Source organism: Cyclopterus lumpus, chromosome 10, assembly GCF_009769545.1.
Source record: "Cyclopterus lumpus isolate fCycLum1 chromosome 10, fCycLum1.pri, whole genome shotgun sequence".
Lineage (NCBI taxonomy): Eukaryota > Metazoa > Chordata > Actinopteri > Perciformes > Cyclopteridae > Cyclopterus > Cyclopterus lumpus.
The window spans coordinates 10,941,666-10,965,089 of NC_046975.1; the positions used below are offsets into that span (position 1 = coordinate 10,941,666).

Below are 23,424 nucleotides of genomic sequence, written 5' to 3' on the forward strand. Positions count from 1 at the left end.
GACAAGTAGGTCGCATTTTTTAGTCATTAAGTCCCGCCTTTACATACTGGTGGCCAATTGCAGATGGGTAGGCGGGACTTAATTGTGAAAGCCTGGAAATATATCCAATTGAAAATTAGAACCAGGAACGTCGTCCGTCGACGTCCAATGAATGCTCCCCGTGTCTGGTCGTGGGTCTGACTTTATCCCTGCACTGATACCAACACTGTCCTTTTCCCCATCGCCTTACACCAAGGGCAGGGGGGTGTGCATCGGCAGAAAATAAACAACGCTTAAAACTTTCTTTAGTGAAAGTTCATACTCACACTTTTTGTGTATTTTAAACATCTTTTCACTCGCTTATTGGAACCGCGTAGAGGCCTTTTTTTCCATCTCTAAATTTTGTAATATATTAAAAGCAACGTAACTTCACCCAAGGTAAGTTAACCAACCTTCCTTTTACATCGTGTTTACTCCCCATATGTATATGTTTTTAAAGTGTGACTGGGTGTACATATCTGTAAAAGACGTCACTTTGCGGTGAGAAGAGCGTAAACTAACGCTATGACCATGACAAACTGATGATAGCGTTAGCGGTTGTCCGTGAGCTAACTGTAGACGTTACGTGGTTAACGTCCTCGTGGGTTGTCAATAGGCCCCCTTCACTGTCACAAAGACAATGAATATACGTAACATCCACTGTGCAGTGTTCTATAGTTCAAGCCACAGTGGTTTAAACTGCGTTATATCACTTGTGTTTGTTGTCATCGGCTCTGCGTTAGCTCTGCTGTGTGTGCTGCGGGGACATGTCGAGACATGACGCCCTGTGCTGTGACGCGCACGGCCTGGTCCTTTTGGATGGGAAGCCCAGTTATGCGCCCACATTATCAAACATGTCTCTCCGATGGTTGTTTTTCGTGATACAGTTGTATTAACCTTGATAATATACTATTTCAAATCGCGAGAGACTTAGTTGGGCGTGTCCTTGTTTTGTAACGTTATCCATGGTTTAGGTTTTAGGTCTCTCCCCCCCCTTGCCCATTCCAGTTGAGTCCAGTTCAATGACAGCTGCTCGGGGGTGGCTTGTTACTGGATAACTTCTTTGGAAACACTCATGTCTGTTACTCTTGAGCAATACATATCCCTAATCCAGATCTGTTATGAGTAAACTACCGTCATTTTATACAGAGGTGTGTTTAACTGCCTTTCGTTGAAGTAAGGCTGTTCTAAAAATGCCATCCTTTTAATATATCATTGTTTTATATATTTGCTCTTCTGTTTGGGCTATGGTATACATTGTTATCTTTAATGTTATTACTGCTTTCTCTTTCTGATCTTAATTCACGGATACAAATTAGTAATTTATTTGAATGATATAGCAGAGTGACACCATGTATGTCTACCTGCTTGGCAATCATATCCACATTTATTATTTCGCCAGAAACTGTTATTAAAGCTCCTATGTGTATTCAGACACACAATATTAGTGTGTGTGTGTGTGTGTATATAATTGCTAATAGGCAATTAATCAGCTAATTGTTTCCACTCTAATATATTTAGTTATAGCCTTACCTATAGTTTCATATATTTATATAGACATACACACAATCTTGTCACATTATCAGTACTGAGAGTTGGAGTAAAAATATTTTGTTTTAGTTGGATCTAGTCAGTGTTATTGAGCTCTATTTACCTATCTGCATAGATGATCGACACAGTGACCGGACCCGGAGCACAGCCCTTTGCAGTTCAGCTGAAGGCCCTGACGGATCTGGAGGGCCGATACCAACCAAAGCTGAGCGGCTTGAGACTCATCGAGAGCTCCCAGGACAATGGTCTCAGGATGACCACCAGACTGAGGGAGCTGGAGGTGAAGGACCTGCTCTCTCTGACCAGGTTCTTTGGTTTCAGCTCGGAGACCTTCTCACTGGCCATCAGCTTGTTGGATCGATTCCTCTCTGTGATGAAGGTTTGAAATACATTATTCCCTGAAATGTAAATTTTTCTGGCTGTCTAGAAATGGCAACGGTCGTTTTATGTTTTTAAATTCCTTTCCCTGTCCTCTCCAGATTCAACCAAAGCACCTGTCCTGCGTGGGCCTGTCTTGCTTCTACATTGCCGTGAAGTCTGCAGAGGAGGAGAAGAACGTGCCTCTGGCCAACGAACTGATCCGCATCAGTCAGAATCGCTTTATAGTGTCTGACATGATGAGGATGGAGAAGATCATCATGGAGAAGCTCTACTGGAAGGTGAAGGCCCCCACAGCCCTCCGCTTTCTTCGCCTTTTTCACAGCCACATTCAGAAGCAGCTCGACGATGAGAGGTAAGGACAGACGGTCACATCAACCTGCAGGGCTGAACCATGACTCAACACGATTATATTTACTCTACTAAAATGTGTCTTCTCATATTTGGCTTTAAAGAGAATAATAGGCAAAAAATGTTTTAAAGCCAACAGACACTGTCCTATGTGAAGTCATGTAGATTTATAGACACATGAAAAAAGGAGTGTTCGAAAACAAATGTAAAAATCTGTTGAAAACATTATCAGTGACATGTTGTTTTTCTTTGGTATTTTTTTCTGTTAAATTGCTGTGGCCAGATTGATTGAGTTCTACCTCCGACATAAGGTGCCATCTCGATACTAAAAGCATTTCCTGTTTTCACAGCAAGAAGATACTGAGCCTTGAAAGACTGGAGGCGCAACTGAAAGCCTGTCACTGCTCATTTGTCTTCTCCAAGTTAAAGGTAGGCCAAAATAACCTGTCTGTGAAAATTTTTAATGCTGGTTTATTTACAGTTTGAATTATATTGTATCAGACTATTTCATCATGTCTAAATTTCTCTTTGCAAACCATTTGCCTTAAAGTCAAAAGGTTTTCATGTTTGTAGTGGTAGTAGCAGTATAAAGAAGTCCCATCTGTTTAAAAAGGGCATGTTTTCTGTCAGAAAAATATATTAGCCATGTTAAACGTTTTATTGCGATGAGGAACCTATAATCTGTTTCTCTACAGCCATCTCTGCTCGCTATGGCTCTCCTGTGTTATGAGGCCCTGGAACAGCACGACCCCGAGTACACTGACAACATACCAGAGGCCCTGAAAGGTCTGCAGCAGCAGCTGAACGTAAGTACCAACTGTTCCTATCTTTTGTGTAGCTTTGTAGGGTTTGAACCCAAAGATTGCTTAATGTTAGGATTAGTGCAAATTACAACACTAACGATTCCTTTTTTCCCCATCTGTTGTTTCATCTGTGCAGATCAGAGATGGGGACCTGGTTTGTGTGCGGGAGTTGGTTGGGAAATGCCTGGCTGAATACGCCACCACCAGGTGCTCCAGGCACAGCATCCAGAGGCTTCGCTGGACTATTTCGGGAAGAACTGCACGTCAGCTGAAGCACAGCTACTACAAGATCACTCATCTTCCCACCATACCAGAGTCGGCTTGTTAATCCCGGGGGTACGAACGGGTGACCTTACATGCAGGGAAAAATTGCAACTGTCCTTGAATTGTCTGTCATCTAATTGGATGCAACTTTTGGGTGATATTCTTGCAGTGTGGTTACCTACGTACAGCTCCAGTTATTTTCCTTACAGATCTTCATCTTAATGATGGATATCTTTAAGGAAAATCAACAAAAATATATCTTACTGATTTACTTAGTCTTTTATTTAGCCCCAATGACGAAGTGTAATGCTTCGTCAGAAAGGTTTATCTACCGTCATCCTGCTAAGTTTTACTTTCCTGGCTGAGTGGCTTGCAAAAGTGTACAGTATGATCTTGATAAAATCCGTACCATGGTGTTTGGTATTTCCTGGTACGGGTTGCTGGTTTTAAGCCAATAAGTATATAACCACCTAGGTCCTCAGTCCACTATGTGGAAGAGGAGGGAGAAGGATTTTGTGAATAGCAAAAAAGAAACCAAGAAATCGGGCCCAAAATCCTTAACTCTCACCCTAGGTTGCTAAACTGTCCTGATTGCACACTCCTACCCAAGGTGATGATTTTTTTGTTTTTATTTTGATACTGGTTTTCTCCAGTGAAGCGAGGCTATTGACGATCCTGTCATGTATGGCTGACCATACAGTTTGAGCTGAAATGCCAGTGATTACAGATGAGTTGTTTTCACCAATTTGTTTAGAGTGACGTACCTACACGTATTAATTGAGTTTGGTTGTCAATTATACAGCAAAAAATAAATAAAATGCTTGTTGCAGTGGAAATGTGGATTGCAATTTGCATTGCATTTTCTTTGTCAGTTTCCCTGTCTAGGAGAAGTTTCTCTTGGTGACAAAAACAAAATGTGTTACCAAATTCAAAATGGCAAATTGAATACACCATCTCGTTAACCTATGTACTTGTACCTTTCAATAAAACTTTATTGAAAAGCTATTGCTTGTGCATTCTTCTCATTATTTAATGACAACACATCACACAGGCTTCTTACAAGCGAATACAACAGTTTCCATCAACTGTTGCTCTGCCTCTATAATACGCCTTGCTAAATAAACTTGCCAAATCGGGCTCAAACAAGCCAGATGAAAGAGCTGCTGTGAAAAGTTTATCATTGTCAAACAATTGAGTCTTGTCGGCTGCTCAGTATTTGAGTTCCTCCGGGAAAGCCTTTTTGACTTTTCATCATAGTCGCACTGATCAATCCTCTGTTCTTCATCCAATGGATGTCAGGAGTGATCATTAAACAGGTGACATCTCCGGCAAGCTGCAGGTATTTGGCAACGTGACACTGGTCACTTCTGTAAACTGGAAAAGTCCGGACCACCACCAGCAAAATTCCCAGATATCTCCGCACCGCTGAAGTCAAATCCAGGATTCTAGCAAAGCAGAGTGCACTTGTTTCAAGCAAACATTTTCATTTATTTTACAAATCCACACAGAATTTGATGCTCTGACAATGAATTAATATTGGACTTCTCTCACTTCCTGGAAAATACTGGTCAAGTGTAAATGGACAAAAAACACATCTCCTGCTTTCCTTTTTTTCTACTTGTTTTTTTACTTTTGCAGCAAAGTGATGTAATTCAGCTTCTATTTGGCGTTACCACTATCAGGCGTTCATTAAACGTAAATACTGGCTTTATTAATTGTCAACAGATCCTTTTCTGATGCTTCATAGACTAGTTAAGTCATTAATAAGAACAACTTCCTTGGACTGGCTAGACTGTTTAAACACTTATTTCTAGAGAAGAAAAATCCATTTATTAGCATCTTATTAACAAGAAGTCCATGAGCAGTTATAAACGGTGTATTTACATTTATAACTTTATTATTACCAAACAGAAACAAGTCTTAAGATATTTTCACAACCTGGAAACAAAAGCTAATCACAAGGCATTAGTGAATCATTTATAAACAAATAATAAAGCCATTAGTCACTACTTCTAACCCTTTATTTGAGGTGGCTTATTAAAAAGAGGTATCTGCGTGGCTAAATACGATACCATCATGTGGCCTTGTGTAGAGGGAGACAGGTGTGCAGCTGAGAACTTGTAATACAATCTTCGCAACATACTCCATGACCCTTCAGCTGGAATTCATGAAACTAACCTCCCGCTGGAACCTCTCCAGTGTGAGCTTCCTCTGCATCTGGTCTTGGACCCAGGCATTCGCACAGTACTCCCCCTCCAGCAGGGAGGACCAGCAGTTCCCTGCCTCTCTGTTAGTCTTCATCAGAATGATCCGGATGAGACACTTGTCCTCTAAGCAGCAAAACGAGAGAGATAAGGGTGACTACTGTCCCCTAAAGTCTAAGTTCATGAGTGTGTTACTGAGAGGCAACCTACCAAGTGTCCATGTAGCCTCGTCAGACATGGTTGTGTCAAACAACTTTCCCTGACAGAATGTAAAAGAAGATTTTGTGAAGTTAATACACGTGTTTGCAGACAAACCTTTCACGAGTGTATGATTTAAGTACTGGTCACAAAACATGATGTACCAACATGATTTGGGCTGAACTTTGAGCACTCCTTTCCTCTTTTTCTCCTCCATGAAGGATGATGTGGTTTTAAAATAATAGGGTATTGTCTCCACATTGTTAATCTGGTCAAGTAGACCAAGATGAACAAATTGAATCTTTGAAATTAAAATCACAAATATATGATCAACACATATTTAAATTGTTTTAGAATTAGTTTGGATACAAGTATTGATCACCGGGAGGTTATTCACAAGCATGTTGAGCAGATAAAATGAGCCCCATCATTACCAGCTACAACATGTAAGTGCTGTACTGTAATCTAATAATGATAATAATAATAATAATAATAATATGCAGAATATTCTGATAATACTTCACTTAAGTTACCTTTTGAATGCATTTAAAACTGTGGTATTGCTACTTAATTACTGGTTTAATGGATGCCCAGTGGATGAAGGGTCTCTGATGCCTATCCCACTTCCTGACTGATTTGATATGCTCCAATCCAGGAGATTAGATTCTGGGGAAGTTAAATACATACACTCAGCCCGCTTGATTGAGGGTAAACAGCTCGCTACTGTGCCTCTCGGCTTGATAGATGTTTACTGTGCAGATGAGAGTCTGTCACACTGGCCCTGTTACTACCACTAAGGGGCTGCAGACTTTCGTTGTGTTAAAACTAGCAACTGGGACTATGCCAGTGATTGTACAACATAATTTTGGCAATTTAAGTTTCTCTGATTTAGTTTTTGATCTAACGTATTGACTGTATACTTTTACTGACCCTCGAATTTGAATTGCAGTGGAACTGTGTCCTTCCCTTCAGCAGTCAGTCTGTATTTGTCAAAGCTTTTGTGTACGAGTCTTCTTTATGTGAAGTCATTTCAGCAGCGCCCTGTCTTGTCTGCCTAATTTGTTTTTGTGTCATTTGTAAATGTGATGCTTCCCTTTCCCTCAGAGAGCTGTGTCATAACAAACTCAAATCAATAACAGACCTGCTACTCACACATTCAGTATATCATTTTAGAGATCTCAAAACCTGAACACGCATATTCCTTCTCTCAGTTGAACGTGTGCTGATTGGGAGTTGAACGTTACCTTGAACATTTCCTTCCCTTTGACTTGCAGTTCGATGTCTCTGGATCCCAAATGACACTTGACCTCCTTACCAGACGTCCCGTGAGGCACATCCACTTCGATGAAAACCTCCTCCATGGTCTGGTACCAGGAGCCCCAGGGTGTCTTGCAGGGGACGACGCCGCTGCGCTCCTCGAAGTGCACCGACATGCTGCGGAAGAAGTAACGCTCTCAGTTTGCTCCGCTTGATCTTCACCACTCTTTACTTTGCTTCATAGAATTGTTGCTGTCAACATCTCAAGTGTTAGATAGTTAGCCCGTGTTGTGTATTGCCCCTCCAGACTGTTGCCCGACACTTCTTCTTCTTCCTCTCTCAGTGAGGACTTCAGTTCCGGTTGTGAACAACATTGTGGCCGCAGCGCCATCTGTTGTCAGATAAAAGGAACTACAGCAATACAAACTGATCTTGTGAGATACATGGCAGTATGGTCAGTGCTTTATTGTCATTAAAGGAGTTGCATTTACTTAAGTCTTTCTTGATTTCTGTTTTAATTCATTTAATTTGAATACCTTTAAATGAAACCAAGAGAATCCCCAGTTTGTCTAAAAATGGAGTGGATTTACTAATCTGTTAATTAGATTACTGTTCTTGACTTAGTGCTTCCAGTGTCCTTATGCATACCAACCAGTCCTTTTAGCAACACCAATAAGTACTCTAGCTCGGTTTTTTACTCCACCTCACATGCCATTTTATTAAGTATGAGTTGCTCCGAGAGTTGACTGCATATTTGGTGACAAATGCTGCCCAGGATGGCCATTCTGATATTTACGTTTGTTACTTTTGTCTGCTGGATAACGTAAGTCTTCCCTCTCTGCTTGATCATGGGTCAGAGTACAATGAGCATGCAAGTGTAACTTTTTTTCCCCTCTGCAGTCTTGGTAGTGTACATGGAAGTGAGAAAATTTACTCGGACAACATAACTCTCATTTTGGATCGACTTTTGGATGGTTATGACAACAGATTGCGACCTGGATCCGGAGGTAATTCAGACTTTAAATCCTAAAGCCTTGTTTTTAAAGATGTACATATTCATTGATAAATTAAGAAGATGGTGCTAGACCACTCGTGTGCATCTTGTGTTATTGTGTGTATTGTACAGTTGTTTATTACTTTTATAGGTGGTATTACAGAAGTGAAAACAGACATCTTTGTCACCAGCTTTGGACCAGTATCAGATGTTGAGATGGTAAGATACTACTGTTGTGAGGAGATGTATATGTGCTGACTCAGGGAGATAACAGCCCTTATGGGCAATCTGCCATCTAATGAGCTTTAATCTGTTTGACTAGCCCTATAACTCCATTATTGATGGCCTCTAAATCAATATGACAACACGTCAGACAGAGGGAATGGCTGAATTGATTGATTCATGATTATCTGGGATGAGTGGCATCTATCATTGCTTCGTCATCTCACCGCACCTTCCACTGCAAGTTGAAATGTCTCCCCAGTATTATGCATACTGATGAATGTCGGGCACAAAGATTGAAATTTAGAGCTTGAATTTAAAGTTTGTTCTGTCTTGCGTCTTACTAACATGTTATGTTTATGCATCAGGAGTACACCATGGACATGTTCTTCCGTCAGATGTGGGTTGACGAGCGGCTAAAGTTTGAAGGCCCCTCCGAAATCCTGCGGCTGAACAACCGCATGGTGGACAAGATCTGGACGCCAGATTCTTTTTTCCGAAACTCCAAGAAGTCCATTTCTCATAACATGACCACACCAAACAAACTCTTCCGCATCATGCAGAACGGGACTGTCCTCTACACCATGAGGTGATCCTACATTGAACCCCTTTTGTTTTGTTGACGAGGTTTATAGGAGAAAAGATAACTTCTGACTGTCTGCGTGTTCTCTTGCTGTTAGACTGACAATCACTTCAGAATGTCCAATGAGGCTCATGGACTTCCCAATGGACGGCCACGCCTGTCCTCTCAGGTTTGGAAGTTGTAAGTATAACAGATGTGTTCATACACAGAAGGAATAATAATGTCCAGTAACTTTATTTCTTGCTAATTGCTGTTGTATTTTTTTTAGATGCCTACACAAGCAGTGAAATCCTTTTCACTTGGAGGAAGGGACCAGTAGCATCCGTCGATTGTCCCGCTGAGTCCATGAGTCTTCTGCAGTATGACCTGGTGGGACAGACTTTGTCTAGTGAGATATTCAAATCAAACACAGGTAACGCTCACTGTCAGCTATCACATTGCTCTTTCATAAGGACACTATTGCTTAGAAGCTTTTTTTTAATTTCATGAGCTGATGAATCTGAGAGCAGAGAGAGGTGAGATGAGTTTCTTCAAACTCTGCACAAGTGTCCATTACTCGCCCAGAGTAGAGCCGATATAAAAACAAAGACTTCCTATAGCAGTCATCTACTGTAAGATGCTTAAGTGGTCAGGCCTAATGTGTACCTTTAAAAGAGCTATGGATTGAAAGTCAAACAAATGCTCTGACAGAGAGAGAGGAGGAAGGATGGAGTAATATGTGTGTGTGCGTGCTCGCGTGCGTGTGTGTGCGTGCTCACGTGCGTCTGCGTGCGTGTGTGTGTGTGCATTTTCTCTTTTACTCACCAGAAGTAGGAGAAGTGCTCCCCTGCTGTGAACCCAGCAGATTCCTGGAATAGAGAGGAAAAGGATGAGGCAGGCTGAAAAGATGTAGCAATGATACCCATTTAGAAAACAGAGAGAGAGAGATCTGTGTATGTGCGTGTGTGCAGCGTGTTGTTGGTCTGTGAATGTCTGCATGCATGTGTTCGGATAGAGCAAGGCAGTTACGCATACTGACACTGCATGCTCTTCTCCTGCCCCCTTCCTCACACGCTCCTTCCTCTTGACTTTATCCCATTTCTAAATAAATGTGTGCTGTGCTCCCTCCTCCTTTTTGGTGCTTCCTCTCTTACTTCCTCTTGTCTCTCGAGTGCTGTCTTACAGTTAGCAGGCTATTCGAGCCTTAACAGCAGCAATAAATCTATATGTTTCTCTCAGCAGCTATTCGGTTTCAAGGGCATGGCAAGGGCATCTGCTCTGTGCTACCCTGCTCGGTCCCTCTGGGTTACTCTCTTCACACGTGCTGTTGATCTTGCAGGTCACTACTCTGTGATGGTGGTCCATTTCTTCCTCAAGAGGAAGCTGGGCTACTACCTCATACAGACTTACATCCCTCTTATAATGGTTGTTGTGCTGTCACAAGTCTCTTTTTGGATCAACAAAGAGTCTGTTCCTGCACGCACAGTTGCCGGTACGCCCCTCTTCCCACCACTTACTGTCTACTAGTCCTGTTTATATTTGTTATCCTTCTCCATGTGTGTTTCATAAATGCTTGTCTTGCTCCAGGCATCACCACAGTGCTGACCATGACCACCTTGAGCATCAGTGCCCGTGAGTCACTACCCAAAGTAGCCTATGCCACCGCCATGGACTGGTTCATCGCTGTGTGTTTTGCCTTTGTGGCGTCGGCTCTTGTCGAGTTTGCGGCGGTCAACTATTTTGCCACCCTCCAGGCCAACCGCCTGAAGAAGCAGAAAGCTCGACAAGACACGCTCGAGGTGTTGGCTACCGGCAACGATGATGACAACGCTTCGGTGAGAATCTGCATATCTTTATGTTACTGTCATCATTCAAACGTGATCACTAAATTGAGTGCAACAGATGTCCCAGCCCCTTTCTGTGCCAATTTTATATCAATGTTTGTGGAACCAGAATTACAAGTAAAAGAGTGTTATTGATTAAGTTTGCATCTACAAAATAATTTCTCTTTGCTGTTTCAATTTATATAAAACAATGTAAAATTGTAGAAAAGATTTTAAAGCCCCTGAAAACATGATCTTATATCTTTAGTAGTAGTTTATCAAATTAAATATTCACAACTAAAGAAATTTGATTCAAAGTTTGGAGTTCAACAGTCAAAATCACAGCAAATGGCAAAATGGCTGAAATGCTTTATTTGGCAGTAGGGGTGCAGTTGTTAACTAAAATGATCATGGGACAAGTTAGCAAGCTGTTAGAAAGCTACTGTCGGCTATGTGTTAGCAACCTAATATAATTATCTCAGGCTCCTGCAAAAAATAATACTGTAAAATGTTCTGATTCATTCACATTTCACTGTAAAACAAGTTGCATACTGACAACAAGTTCTTGTTTGATTTACATAAATACAGTTAGCCTAAACCTAACATTCAGACAAAACGCTTGACGCACACGGTAAACCCAGGAGCCCACGGTAAACCCAGGAGCCCACGGTAAACCCAGGAGCTCACGGTAAACCCAGGAGCTCACGGTAAACCCAGGAGCCCACGGTAAACCAAGGAGCTCACGGTAAACACAGGAGCCCACGGTAAACACAGGAGCCCACGGTAAACCCAGGAGCTCACGGTAAACCCAGGAGCTCACGGTAAACCCAGGAGCCCACGGTAAACCCAGGAGCTCACGGTAAACCCAGGAGCCCACGGTAAACCCAGGAGCTCACGGTAAACCCAGGAGCCCACGGTTGACCTGTTCTTCCTCCTTATAAAAACGTTGTTCTGGGTTCTTTAACTTGTTGGTAGTGCATCCCATCATGGATGAATAAAAGCAGCTGCATCTTTTAAGCATTTTCCTGTTGTTTGCTCAGACGAATGTGACAAGGAGGCACCTCCACACAATACAAAGCCAATGGAGAGAGAGGAATTATCGTCCCCTCAGGTGTGGGCGGGACTTAACGCTAAACGCGTCCTGTCCCCATGTGCACGTGCACATTTAGCTTTGCTGTGTGCTCATTTATTTCCTTGGTGTTGGCTTTGTGTTCTGTTTGGATAAAAATAGTTCTGTTTAGCCGACCCTCCGCTCGTTGTATGGGTATGCAGGATGAATAAGTTGCTGACATTACATGTTTAACATGACCTTATCAGGTGTTTGTTGCGTAATGTTACCGGGGGCGGGCGGGTTCAAGATGTACTGCTAACGTACGTTAACAGGACGTTAGGAAGCCGCCATGTTTGTCAGGTCAACCTGTGATATTAAGTAAAACAAAGACATAAAAACAATCCTATCACGTGACATTTAAATGCATTTACATAGCTAATAATGGCGAGTGGCGGTACAGAGTCTGCTCACTGAGTTTGGTGGTTATTGTGAACAGGAAGCCGGCAGCCACGACTCATAGAAACGCGGAGATAGGAAATCATGCTACAGATCAGTCTTTTCTATGCATTTCCACCCTGCCTTTTTTATTCTCTTAATTCAGGGCACACCACACATTAAATAGTAATACGTGCTCTCATCTAGAGCTATATGCTTTATGCTAATACAGTAAGCTACAACAGCGTCCTCCTGGGATCTGTCTCACGTGCAGGGCTCATGGTTAGATGTTTTAAAAATAGCCTCAGTGTGAGAACAGAGACTAACTCCAGCACTCGCTGCATAATCTCTTAACCATCCTATGGGCATCCAGCAAACTACCTGCTGCGTTCTATAGAGATGTTGGCATGCCATTGAGAGAAAGCTCCCGTGGGAACCAACATAACTTCCAGCCTCATATACACGACTCCAGCATGTTAAAATCACCATACATGTACTTGTTGGCTAGAAATTCCTTGTTAGTTTTTCTTTATACCAACCGCTTTCCTCACACTGAGAAGAAAACCCATACATCTCCATCTCATCTTTTCCTGTTTTTCCTCCAAATCACCCCACCCCACTCCCGCCAGTCGGACTGCAGCCCTCAGGAAGGCTTGAAGAGGAGAAACCACTCAACGTGTCGCAGTGAGCCAGGAGATGTTCAGCCGCTGCCGATTTTCCTCCAGCAGGGCTCAGCTTTTCCTCAAATCCCGCAGCTGGCCGGCACTAGCCCCATCGACAAGTATGCCCGTATCCTCTTTCCCCTGGCCTTCGCCCTCTTCAACCTATTCTACTGGTACATCTACTTGGCCAAGGACACCATGGAGAGTGCCAGGTACATCAGTCAATTAAATCATCTTGGTACAGTTACATGTGTCTTGGTACTCCTCAGGGCCCCACGATAATCTATGTTTTTCTTATTATCAACAAACCCAAATCCAATAATGAGTTGATTGTACTAACTAAAGTATTGTCTACGTAGCCAGGAACTTCAAAAAACATAAATATGCCACGCTGTTACACTGAAACTAATATTCCTTTATTTATGATGACTATGGGTACTTAGTGGGTATCTTTGAGTCAATCACACATACTGTACACTGTCCTGGTTCCACAAATACTCACTTGAGTAATATATATATATATATATATATATATATATATATATATATATATATATTGTATATAGATAGATATAGATATTGTATATAGATAGATATAGATATAGATAAATATGTATATTAATCCACAACACATTTACACAATTTCCTCCAGTAAGAGTAACGTACTGCAGTGTCCAGCTGTTTTATGATATTAGTTGGACTGAAAAAACATAGACTATCATCAGCCCTATCCTGTTCTTCTGCTGTAGGAAATGGAGATTGCAAGAAGTTAGTCCCAACCATTTTGGCTTGACACCCTTAAACAAAGCAATATCTACCAGCAATCTCATATACAAGTTGAATTTGTTAACCAGTTATGAAAGACTGAGACTGTTCTGAATCTGGATAATACTTAAAGAACTGAAGAGGGAAGATTGTCTTGTATTTCATTCATTTTTTATAAATCATATGATTTACGTTGTGACCCATTGGGGAAGGTCCTAGCCCCACTATTTCAAACCACTGACATAAACGTACACACTACTAGTGTTTTTACCCATGACCGCATCTTACAAGTAAGCTTCCCTTTTGGAGTTTAAGCGTTAACCTTTTGAGTTTTGTGTGACAAGGCAGCAGACCCAGAAAGCCTTTCCTGCACAATAGTAATACCAGTAGTGACATACTTGAAGGTATCCAGCATTCATGGAACAAATGAGTTGAAAAGGGCAAAGAATCGAACAATGGGCAAAATATATTTTTCCATATTTACTTTGTATCTCTAAGAATTACAAACATGTCTCACTCTGATCTAATTACAATAGCTTCAGTAGAACAATAACTACCCACAGTTTTTGTTAAATAATTGTATCCTGGCAGTAAAGACATCAATCATTTCTAACGCTGAAACAGCTCCCAGAGTTGTAGGGGGAGAGAAAAAGAGAATGATGTTACGTCCCGTCGTTGCTGCATTGACGCCAGCACTGTAGCTTTTATCATCATATAGATTTAAAATGCAAAAGGGCCGGGCTCAGTTAATTTAAGAAGAAAAATATGCATCAAGCTCTCTCCTCTTTTATATAAGGTTCACCTGAGGGCTGGCAAAACCCCAGCTGTGTTAATGACAACACTGTTTCTCCATGCTCCCTATGGAGGTCTCCAAAGGAAAAAGAAACCTGAGCTTACTTTGTACACTAAGCACATGAAAAAGAGACTATTCACTTTCCCGCTTATAAGTGAGCCACTTATAGAACACAAAGCTCCATGTCCAAGAAAGAAAGAGAGGGATACAGTGCAAAAAGAGAGGGAGAGGGAGAGGGAGACGGTGGAGAGTGAGATGTGTTATGCAACACTGAGGAGTGCAAATCTGCTCATCATGCTTCTCATGTTCCCGTCAGATAATGTGTATGTTTTTTTTGTTGATAACGTTCTGCAGAATAATGAGAGAGACAAGATGGAGAGCACGAGAACAGCTGCATCACATCTATTCCTTTTACATATATTTTCCTCACGTCCCTGATTCGGTACTTTTGAAGAAGGCTCTGAGAGGACAGGGAGCACAGTAACAGTCTGAGCTGTGCCGTATACTGCAGATATAGAGTGTCTGAATGTGGGAAGAGAGAGGTTTCTGTATTCTCCTCTCACTGCCGTATTCTGCTCTTACAGGGACGCGGTTCTTAAAACCTAAGAGGACCGGGAAAAGGGCACGTGCAGCCGGAGAAACCTTCAGCATCCAGCCAGCCTCACCTCACTCTCTTCTCTCTCTCTCTCTCTCTCTCTCTCTCTGTGTGTGAACCAGCTTTCAGCAGTCAGTCTGCTCTCATCTGACAGAGGAAATGAATCAGAAACTCATTTATTCTCCTGCCGCACATCTACTCATTTCACAGGCTGTGACCACTGCCCACTTGTGTCCTGATCAGTAGCTGAAGAGCTGCCCTTCACGGGCCTCAATCACTTTAAAGTCTGCCAGTACACACAACAACATCTCGTGCCCTGGACTGAGATAGACGCCACACACATACAGCATGCATGATGCTCAGACACACACTTAGAAACACATCAAAAAGAAGTGCATGATATAATCTATGATGGCTGTAACTGGTGGTGATGCAACAGTGAACCAATGCTTTCAGAAGCCTGCCCTCTACAGAAGCACAGCTCCCACTACAACAAGATCAAAGGCAATTTAGAGGAGGCTCGCATCCCTCCCTGCGGCTTCGAAAATGTACTCAAACCTGGGAAAATGAATTGTGGGATTGTGTTTTCCATCCCACCTTTCTGCTCTGGCGCTCTGGTGCTCCTTCTGCATTTTCCGATCTACTGCAGGTCCTCTGAAAACATTGCAGGGAAGAGTAGGATGTAATACCCATGGGTGTTGATGACATTCATTTTCTATTTTTGTACGGATGCTGCATGATTGTTGGGCACAGATGTTTGCATATGAAGTGTCAATCTGAAATGGGTGGAGTGTTATTCTCTTTTTAGCCATTTAATATGTCCAGTAACATAAAAGGTGAGGAAATAAACTTGATCGTAAGTTGATATTTTGACCACTTTAACCCTTCAGTGCATCCCATTGTTTGACCTTGTCAGGAACCAACTCATTTGTCAAGTGATAAACACAAGAATAAAACAATTCTGAAATGGACACTGCTGTCATTCATTTCTCTCCTGGCACAACTGCTTGCTTCTTCATTACGCACAACCACTTGTCCCTTTAATATTTTTCTCTGCAATGGAAACTGCTCATCCACCATCATCAGTCTCCACTCTTTGATCTTGGGCTGGCTGCACGCATGCGCCTCTCATTGGCTCCTCTGCGCTGTCTGGAGTAAGTTGGATGTGCGCTCTCCTCACTCGCATCCCGAAACCGCCTCAAAAACTGTTGCGATGGGGAGGATCAGGAAAAACCACTTTGGGATTTTTACTTTTTCTTTACTCGTGACTTTTGTCTGGGCTCAAAGGTAATCTCGTTTCCTATGTTTGGTCCCCTGTCTCGGATGTCATGTAGCATCGATACAAGCGTGCATGGCGTGTGATATTAATAAGCTGTTTTGCATTACACCACCCTTTTCTCCCACAGCGCCAAGGATCTCAAAGATCCGAGCAATATGCCTCTGGTAAAGGAAACCGTGGACAGACTGATGAAAGGATACGACATTCGGTTGAGGCCAGATTTCGGAGGTAACGAGCAAATTGAAAACGGAATGTCATGTTTTCTCGCCCCCCTGACGTGCAATACATGTTTAATGAATCGCAAAATCTCCTTTAATTTACGTAATCATCTCTTCACAGCCAAATAGGCCTTTCCAATTAGGCTATGAGAAATGATGTGCATATTTCATTTGATGGACGAGATAAGACGGGCTTTTTAGCGTGATCGATCCCGCTCATTAATATTTGATTATCCCACTAAAAAGATTAAATTAACCGCATTTAAGCGCATCTGCGTGTTAAACATAAGATTTTTTTTCTTCGCTCAGGCGGATGATGCACACGTCTCCTGTAGGTGGAGGGGAGCAGCGAGCAACCTGAGCTCGCGTCACGAATTTGTTAAATTTACATGATGAGAGAATTATTCACATGTTCTTTTATTAATGCCTCTATTCCTTCACAGGTGCGCCGGTGGCAGTGGGGATGAATATAGACATAGCCAGCATAGACATGGTCTCTGAAGTCAATATGGTAGGTGCATCTTCATGATTATTACCCCGCTTAATGTTGCCAATTGCACGGCACGGTTGGAATACCCCTGAAGTGGGCTACTTATCACGTGTGTGTGTGTGTGTGTGTGTGTGTGTGTGTGTGTCTGTGCGCGCGTGCGCGTGTGTGTGTGATTGTACGCGAGAGAAGCCGGGATAATGTGAGCCAGGCTAAGGCATCTTGTGAATATATATTTTTTACTCGGGTAAAAAAAAACGTAAAGGCTTCCGTTGCCAAACACATCATCGCCATCCTCCTCTCAGTCTCCGCATTTGCAGCTCTGGTGTGTTGCTGCATTTGAATTCAAAACACACACTCACTGGCGCACTCGGACGCGCAGCCCCGGCTGCGCGCGCGGAGAGCTGCATGTGTGTGTGTGCTCCTGACTGCTTCACATTGTCAAGCCTCGGTGGTGTAATTTTGTTGACACGCACTCCCCTCCTCCACTCTCCGTGCAGTTACCTACAAAATAAATATTTTTAAAAAACAGCATCCTCTCCAAACTGGCATCATTTGGTGTTTTTAGGGCTTTTATTTCTTTTAATTCGGGCGACCAATCACATCGTCACCGTCTACGTAAATGATCTTCCCCCTTATACTTGTCAGATGACGTAAGCAATTGTTAATAATAAATGTTCGGTCACAGCATTGCAAAAAAACCAACAACGGCTTGAGCTTTGGTGCACAAAGATGAACGTTATCTGCCACTTGAAGAGGAGAGGGGGGAAAGTTCAGCAGCCCATGCAAGAGCACCACCTATTGATCCGTGTGACAGACAGACAGACCGCAACCCGCAGGAAACTGACGGCAATTTAAACTACTTCAGTGTCGCTCTGCTGCATTAAATACACTCTATTTCTAATTTAGAACAACTGGTTTTTGCTCTTGGGATTTTGGAATGCATTGAGATAAATATGAAGGGCAGCCTATGCAGAGAATTCAGAGTGTAAGAAAAGATCATTTACAAAGCAGCCTCTCCATGGAGCAACATAATAGAGATGTTATATAAGAGCATGAAAAACAAGTTTGCCAGTATGAATTGAAAGAGATGTGTTCTCTATTATTAAGTGAGCCATTTTTAAGTTTGATTTGGCAGCCTGTCAAATCTGTGTGGCCATTTTAGATGGCGCTGAATGAGTTTTTAGCACATAAATACAGCAGCGTGAGGAAAAGCATTGAATATGGTCAGAGCTTTTCCTTTGATGGAAATGATTTATTTTGGTGGAGGATGCAGCCAGAACGGAAGTGCCTTGGGGTTCCAGGGAGATTTGAAATAGAAACCCCTCACTCTCTCGTTCTCCCTCTCCCTCCTCCATCCATCCCCTCCCACCACTTTGACTGGATCCCTGGCTGTGACTCTGGGCTCAGCAGCCATGTAATCCACCTCTGCCTTGCTCCAAAGGGTTATCTTACTTAAGAACTAGGCATCTATGCGAGCATTCATCTGGAAAAAAACACAGCTTCATACATCCGCGTGAGTGTGTAGCAAAGCACAAAGCTGTGCTCAAACAGTGAATGGCGGCTGACGTCATGCAACTCCCTGTGGCTATGAGAGAGCGCTCATCTCGCTTATTTCTCAGGAAAGCTCCCCCTGCCAGATCGGCACAGGTGTCCCTCTGACACTACAGACAAATTCAGACAAAAAGTTAAAATACAAAACATCCAAGACCTCCGCGGTCTTGTGTTCCACACGTTGTCACCTTGTGAAAAATCCTTTCTGCGACTTACATAACAGGATTCTCCTCCTCCTCCTCCTCCTTTCTTCACATCCAGCTCTCTTACAATAGAGGGTAACAGCAGCTGACAAGATTGATCTCAGAGAAATCAATAATATCACCCTGCACTGTGATCACAAGGATGGAGTTGGTGACCTGTGCTCAGTGCTGGGCTGCTTTGATCTTCCTCATCGGGGGTAGCCGCTTTTAAGATTAAAATGCTGAGAGGGAAAACACACGGAGAGGCGAGGATGAAGGCGGTGAAGGCGGTGGAGAACAGGGTGGGAGAGAGGTGAAGGTTATAAATGTGATCACTTTCACCGTCCCCTCCAATGACATCCACGGCCTGGTGGAGGCCCAGGAAAAGTTGTGGCAGACTCTGGGTTAGCACAAGAGAGCTGCAGCCAGTGCTTCATTAACCCCTCAGCATGTGGTTTACCTTTCTTTCTAAGTAAGTGGCTTTGAGGTTGGAAAAACATCTTATTCCTCACTGCCTGACTCAATCTCATATTGATTCTTTAGCAGCGTGTTCCAGCTCATTATTGAAGCTATATGACATTCATTCATCAAATGGGTATTCTAGATCTTCTGTGCATCCTTTAAAATACATTTTCCTCAAATTTCAGCTTGACATATTTGGTATCTTTGTAAGCGTTGGGATGCCATAATCATTTGAAATTATTAATAATATTTTACTGCACTGAGTTTGTGATGACTGGTCCAGAAGTGCTTCAGCGAGGATTGAGGGAATAAAGCTGTGATTGTATCTAAGGCTGCTAGTAATCTATTCATTATTCCCTTTTCCAATTGTTTCGTCTCACAAATGTCAATACAAATTGAGAAATGTAAATTATAGGTTCATAAAGCCCATGTTTTCAAGTGTCTTGTCCAATCAGCTGTCCAGAACCATCACTCTTTCTGTTTACTATCAGAAAAAAACCAGAAAACCAGTAAAAAACATAATAAAACTTGAGCAGCTGTAGCTGGAGATTTATTTTCTTTAGAATTACCTCGACCTAGAATTAAAAAGAAGAATGAAGTGCTGAGTCAGTTTCATGTGTAGTAAATCCATGGTGGAAATCGATGGTGGAAAAATACTTCTCACATAAATAAGAACAATGGTGAACATGTTTTGAACTACATTGTTCCTCAAGATAACTTAACCCTGTGTATGTGATAACACCATAGCGGCTACACTGAGTTCTGTCTCTACGATATATGAGCCTTAAGCAAAATGGAGTCATTTGCTGTCAGTCATGAAAGAATATGATTGGGTTTGAAATCAGTGTTTGTGAGCAGGTTTGGGTTGTAGACAGCTGCTCACTCCTCTAATTAAAGATGTAAATGCCTCTGGTACAGAATGAACTCTGCATTTTGGTCGGGGCTGATTGAAGCCATTGTGTCATTGTTTTTCTTCCGAAGCTGACATGAAGGGCAGGATGGTTCTTGGGATGGTGTTTGAGTGCTCGATGGGATTTGTTTCTTCTTTGTGCACATGTAAGAGGCTGGTTCACACGTGTGGAGTCACTTTTTTGGGGCATTTCCTTCCTCAACGATGGCCCGTTGAGGCTCAAAGGTCAGCTGTGTTGTCGGGCAATACAAATGTGCAGGTCAGCCAGCGCTGTATAGCAGCCTTGCCTGCATGACATTACAATTGTGCTATTTTGAGAGGGAAGTGTCCTTCGAGTCCGAGGTGTGACCACACATCTTCGCTGGGTGGGCTGTGCTGACTCACTGGGGTCAGTGCAAAATATGGCCCAGATCTGATATCATGGCCGAGACCCTCCACCTCCCTGTTTATCTCTGTCTGTCTGTCTGTTCAGTGCTGGCATCCCGCTCCATCACTCATCTCCCTCACTTAGCAGCTGAAAATCATATTTGCATAATGCTGTTTGTTTTTGCTGAAATCACAGATCCAGGAACCGAACCCTGGTTACGGTGCATTGAAAAGTGTTCTGCACACAGCCAGCGCAGCTGATTAAATAAAAGTTGAGTCTGTTGTCTCGGCAATGCATCAGCGGTGCATAACAGCGTGTTCAGCATGCCATCCATATGTTGAGTGCAGCCACACATATATGCACTCCAAGGCCGGAATAAAGATGGAGGTAAATAAGTATTTTCACTGCTCGTCTTTTCTTCATCCCGTTTGTTAATTGCATGTGAAATACCTCAAGTTGATGGTTGTTAAGAGGCACTGCCTGAACTGTAGTACTGTTCTCTGAATGTTAATTAGCTGGCTGTGAATTAAAAGATTTAAACAAACCAGCTGTGGAGGCTTCTGGGATGGAGGAATTAGTGGGGCGTGAGCGTTCCTTTTATTACGATCATTATCCTGACAAGCGCTCGTTTCTTTACATGAGTAAGGGGATCCGGGCGTCAGATAACGGCGAGCCGATGACCAGAGGGAACGCGACGCAGGCCTCGACGCTACGCTTAATCCGTGTGAAGGATGCAGCTTCTTGTGTCTGTGAATTAGCAACCATTTTGATCTTGTTTGTCCAAACTGATCCTGTTCCATTTTATTTTCAGCTTGTGGAAAATAAGCTTGTGTTATTTTTACTCAGTGTTGCCATGACAACGCAGCCTCTTTTTTTTGGGGGTGGATCCAAGAAAGTCAAGGAAAAGCAAATACGGCCTCTTTTTCTAAGGACTTTTTCCATGTGAAGGTTGTTCTGGTTTTGAAGATGCAGGATTGTTGTTGTTTTTGCATTTTGTTGATATTTTGCCTTTTTAATTTTTGCCAACGATACAGTAATTTCCATTAGTATCAATGTTTGTAGTCTCTTAAATAGGGCGTCAACTAACGACTATTTTAATGATTGGGTTGTTGATTTTTAATCAGTTCTGAAAACTGTTAAAAATGCTTATCACAGTTTACCAGAGCCACACAACAGTCACCATAAACACAAATATATTATGTTCACAAATATATAAAACACAGAAAAGCTAAAAAATGTATTGACATTGTTGCATGATAGAATACATAATCAATTACATGATTATCAGAATTACATCTGAAATACTATGAAATCTTTATTCTTTGTCACCTCTTCTCTGTGGTTCTTTTGAGGTTGCTGTAATTGTTTTAATCAAAACTACGACCCTGCACATTCTTTTACAGATATATTCCCAGATTGTGTCTCCTTGTTTGTCGTGCCTGCTCGGTTTGCTCTGCTTAGCTTTCCAAACAGCTCAAGAATGCAGGTTGTCCAGAACAATGTCATTAGTTATGCTGAGTGGACACACAAAGTAACAGATTAATATGGTCAGCACCATAATTACAGCAAGAACAACACTTAATCCTGCAGCTGTTCTCTGTTTAATGTTTAGTCCACAGAGACTGGGATCATGTGCAGAGGAAAACCATGAGCTGAAGAAAAGATAACGACAATATATCTGAAAGTAAAACCCGGTACATAGAATGTATCAATGTTCATTGTAAAATGTGCAAAACAAATGCATGTTTTATATATTAGGAAGTTAGTGTCGTATTTTAAAATGTGTAATTTTGTGAAATCATAATTTACTTTCTCTATTTAGTAAATCGTCCGAAATGCACTTCACCAAAATGAATCAATTCAACTTAAAATAATGAAAGGCTGTACATAATGTATTTTCATGGAGTTGCTGGTTTGTCATTTCCATTGGAAGGGGGAGTCATAAAGGCGTCCATGTTGTCACTTCCCTCAGGATGCGTATGGCGGGAAACTCATTCAGAATCCGCTAACTCCTTCCTTGACCCCTACTATTTAATTTGAAGCCCATACTTTACTGGACACAGAGAGCACAACAAATTAGTAAACTCAGCTTGACCAGTTGATGTGCTGTGGCGTCTCGTCCCGCTTGGAGATGGAAGGCAAACAGACAAGAGGCTGAGATGTCTGCAGAAGAGCTTGTTATTGCCCAAACGTCATATCGTCTCCTCGTAGCTGTGCACAGTGGACATTGTCATTATCAGCAGATTCTTCTCTGTTCTGCTGCAGATGAAAGCGATAAGCAATATGGTGGACGTCTGTCTGGTCCCGTGAATCTGCAGAGAAGACAGAGAGAAGCACACGGACCACAGTCGGACCATCAGTTCATGGGTAGATTATGTTTTTCAACCCTTTTGTTTGTTGAAATTTGATTTACTTTGCTCCACACACTACAATGTTGTATTATAAAAAATAAATAATATAATAATAATGAAGATAATTGCAAAATCAAAACGTTTTCCCATTAATTATGTTTTCCTTTCTTTAACCTTATAACCCTAATATGAAGACCAGAAATGACCATGAAGCGTTGTTCTTACACCAAATAAGAAATATACTTTTATACATTTCTTAATGTACATAATACATGCAGGTGTATTTAGATAATTTCTTTATCAGCTGTTAAATAAATTATATAACGTTTACATTTTGATGTATGGGCTATACACAAACAAATGTGTATTCATTTATTAAAATGTGCATTCTATCGTGACGTTTCTTATGTTTGAGACCCCAAAGAGGTCTAAACAAAGTTGTATAAAACTACTATTGCATAACTCCTAATTCACTTTATGCATGTCATAGTGGTAGTAGTACTGTAAACACAGATAAAGGGCATGTGAAAATATATTGTATTAAACCATGTTTTACAGCTGGAGACACCAAACAGTCTGAGATATGTTAAACGTTCAATATCATGTTCAAAGGAAAGTATTGCACTGATAAAACAATGTCAGGTCTGTTTTTTTTTTAGCTTTTAAAGAGGGCGAGAGAAGACGGAGA

General features: G+C 41.9%; 4 protein-coding genes across 6 annotated transcripts in view; 3 read left to right on the forward strand and 1 right to left on the reverse strand.

Annotated features, from left to right (window-relative positions):
• Positions 1-144: 144 nt before the first annotated feature.
• Positions 145-4,205, forward strand: ccng1 (cyclin G1). Its single transcript, XM_034543204.1, has 6 exons — positions 145-417; positions 1,685-1,948; positions 2,049-2,302; positions 2,649-2,727; positions 2,994-3,104; positions 3,238-4,205. Exons 2-6 carry the CDS (start codon positions 1,685-1,687, stop codon positions 3,427-3,429), a joined length of 900 nt encoding a protein of 299 aa, XP_034399095.1. The 5' UTR covers positions 145-417; the 3' UTR covers positions 3,430-4,205.
• Positions 4,206-4,333: 128 nt separating this feature from the next.
• On the reverse strand, positions 4,334-7,376 carry nudcd2 (NudC domain containing 2). The gene is made up of 4 exons (XM_034543205.1): positions 7,012-7,376; positions 5,780-5,828; positions 5,544-5,695; positions 4,334-4,810 (listed from the first exon to the last, which is right to left on the reverse strand). The coding sequence occupies exons 1-4, from the start codon at positions 7,198-7,200 to the stop codon at positions 4,727-4,729; spliced, it is 474 nt and encodes a 157-aa protein (XP_034399096.1). The 5' UTR covers positions 7,201-7,376; the 3' UTR covers positions 4,334-4,726.
• A 424-nt stretch (positions 7,377-7,800) lies between these two features.
• On the forward strand, positions 7,801-14,937 carry gabra6a (gamma-aminobutyric acid type A receptor subunit alpha6a). The gene is made up of 10 exons (XM_034544176.1): positions 7,801-7,847; positions 7,925-8,031; positions 8,170-8,237; positions 8,609-8,829; positions 8,921-9,003; positions 9,092-9,235; positions 10,142-10,294; positions 10,390-10,637; positions 12,741-12,985; positions 14,916-14,937. The coding sequence occupies exons 1-10, from the start codon at positions 7,801-7,803 to the stop codon at positions 14,935-14,937; spliced, it is 1,338 nt and encodes a 445-aa protein (XP_034400067.1).
• Positions 14,938-16,139: 1,202 nt separating this feature from the next.
• Positions 16,140-23,424, forward strand: part of gabrb2a (gamma-aminobutyric acid type A receptor subunit beta2a) — a 28,167-nt gene continuing 20,882 nt past the window's right edge. For all 3 annotated transcript variants that reach the window (XM_034543124.1, XM_034543123.1, XM_034543125.1), the window contains exons 1-3: positions 16,140-16,213; positions 16,333-16,433; positions 16,867-16,934. In XM_034543124.1, coding sequence (XP_034399015.1) covers positions 16,140-16,213; positions 16,333-16,433; positions 16,867-16,934 — 243 coding nt within the window. The remainder of the gene's footprint in view (positions 16,214-16,332; positions 16,434-16,866; positions 16,935-23,424) is intronic.

Bases quoted from the DNA above. Each gene is read 5' to 3' on its own strand.
- nudcd2 (XM_034543205.1), bottom strand. From the start codon at position 7,200: ATGTCGGTGCACTTCGAGGAGCGCAGCGGCGTCGTCCCCTGCAAGACA. The intron at 5,696-5,779 runs GTAGGTTGCCTC...TTTGCTGCTTAG, and splicing joins CGAGGCTACATGGACACTTG to AGGACAAGTGTCTCATCCGG. The intron at 4,811-5,543 runs GTTAGTTTCATG...CTGCTTTGCTAG, and splicing joins TGGAGAGGTTCCAGCGGGAG to AATCCTGGATTTGACTTCAG.
- ccng1 (XM_034543204.1), top strand. From the start codon at position 1,685: ATGATCGACACAGTGACCGGACCCGGAGCACAGCCCTTTGCAGTTCAG. The intron at 1,949-2,048 runs GTTTGAAATACA...TGTCCTCTCCAG, and splicing joins GATTCCTCTCTGTGATGAAG to ATTCAACCAAAGCACCTGTC. The intron at 2,728-2,993 runs GTAGGCCAAAAT...GTTTCTCTACAG, and splicing joins TTGTCTTCTCCAAGTTAAAG to CCATCTCTGCTCGCTATGGC.
- gabra6a (XM_034544176.1), top strand. From the start codon at position 7,801: ATGGCCATTCTGATATTTACGTTTGTTACTTTTGTCTGCTGGATAAC. The intron at 8,830-8,920 runs GTGATCCTACAT...TCTTGCTGTTAG, and splicing joins ACTGTCCTCTACACCATGAG to ACTGACAATCACTTCAGAAT. The intron at 10,638-12,740 runs GTGAGAATCTGC...CACTCCCGCCAG, and splicing joins ACGATGATGACAACGCTTCG to TCGGACTGCAGCCCTCAGGA.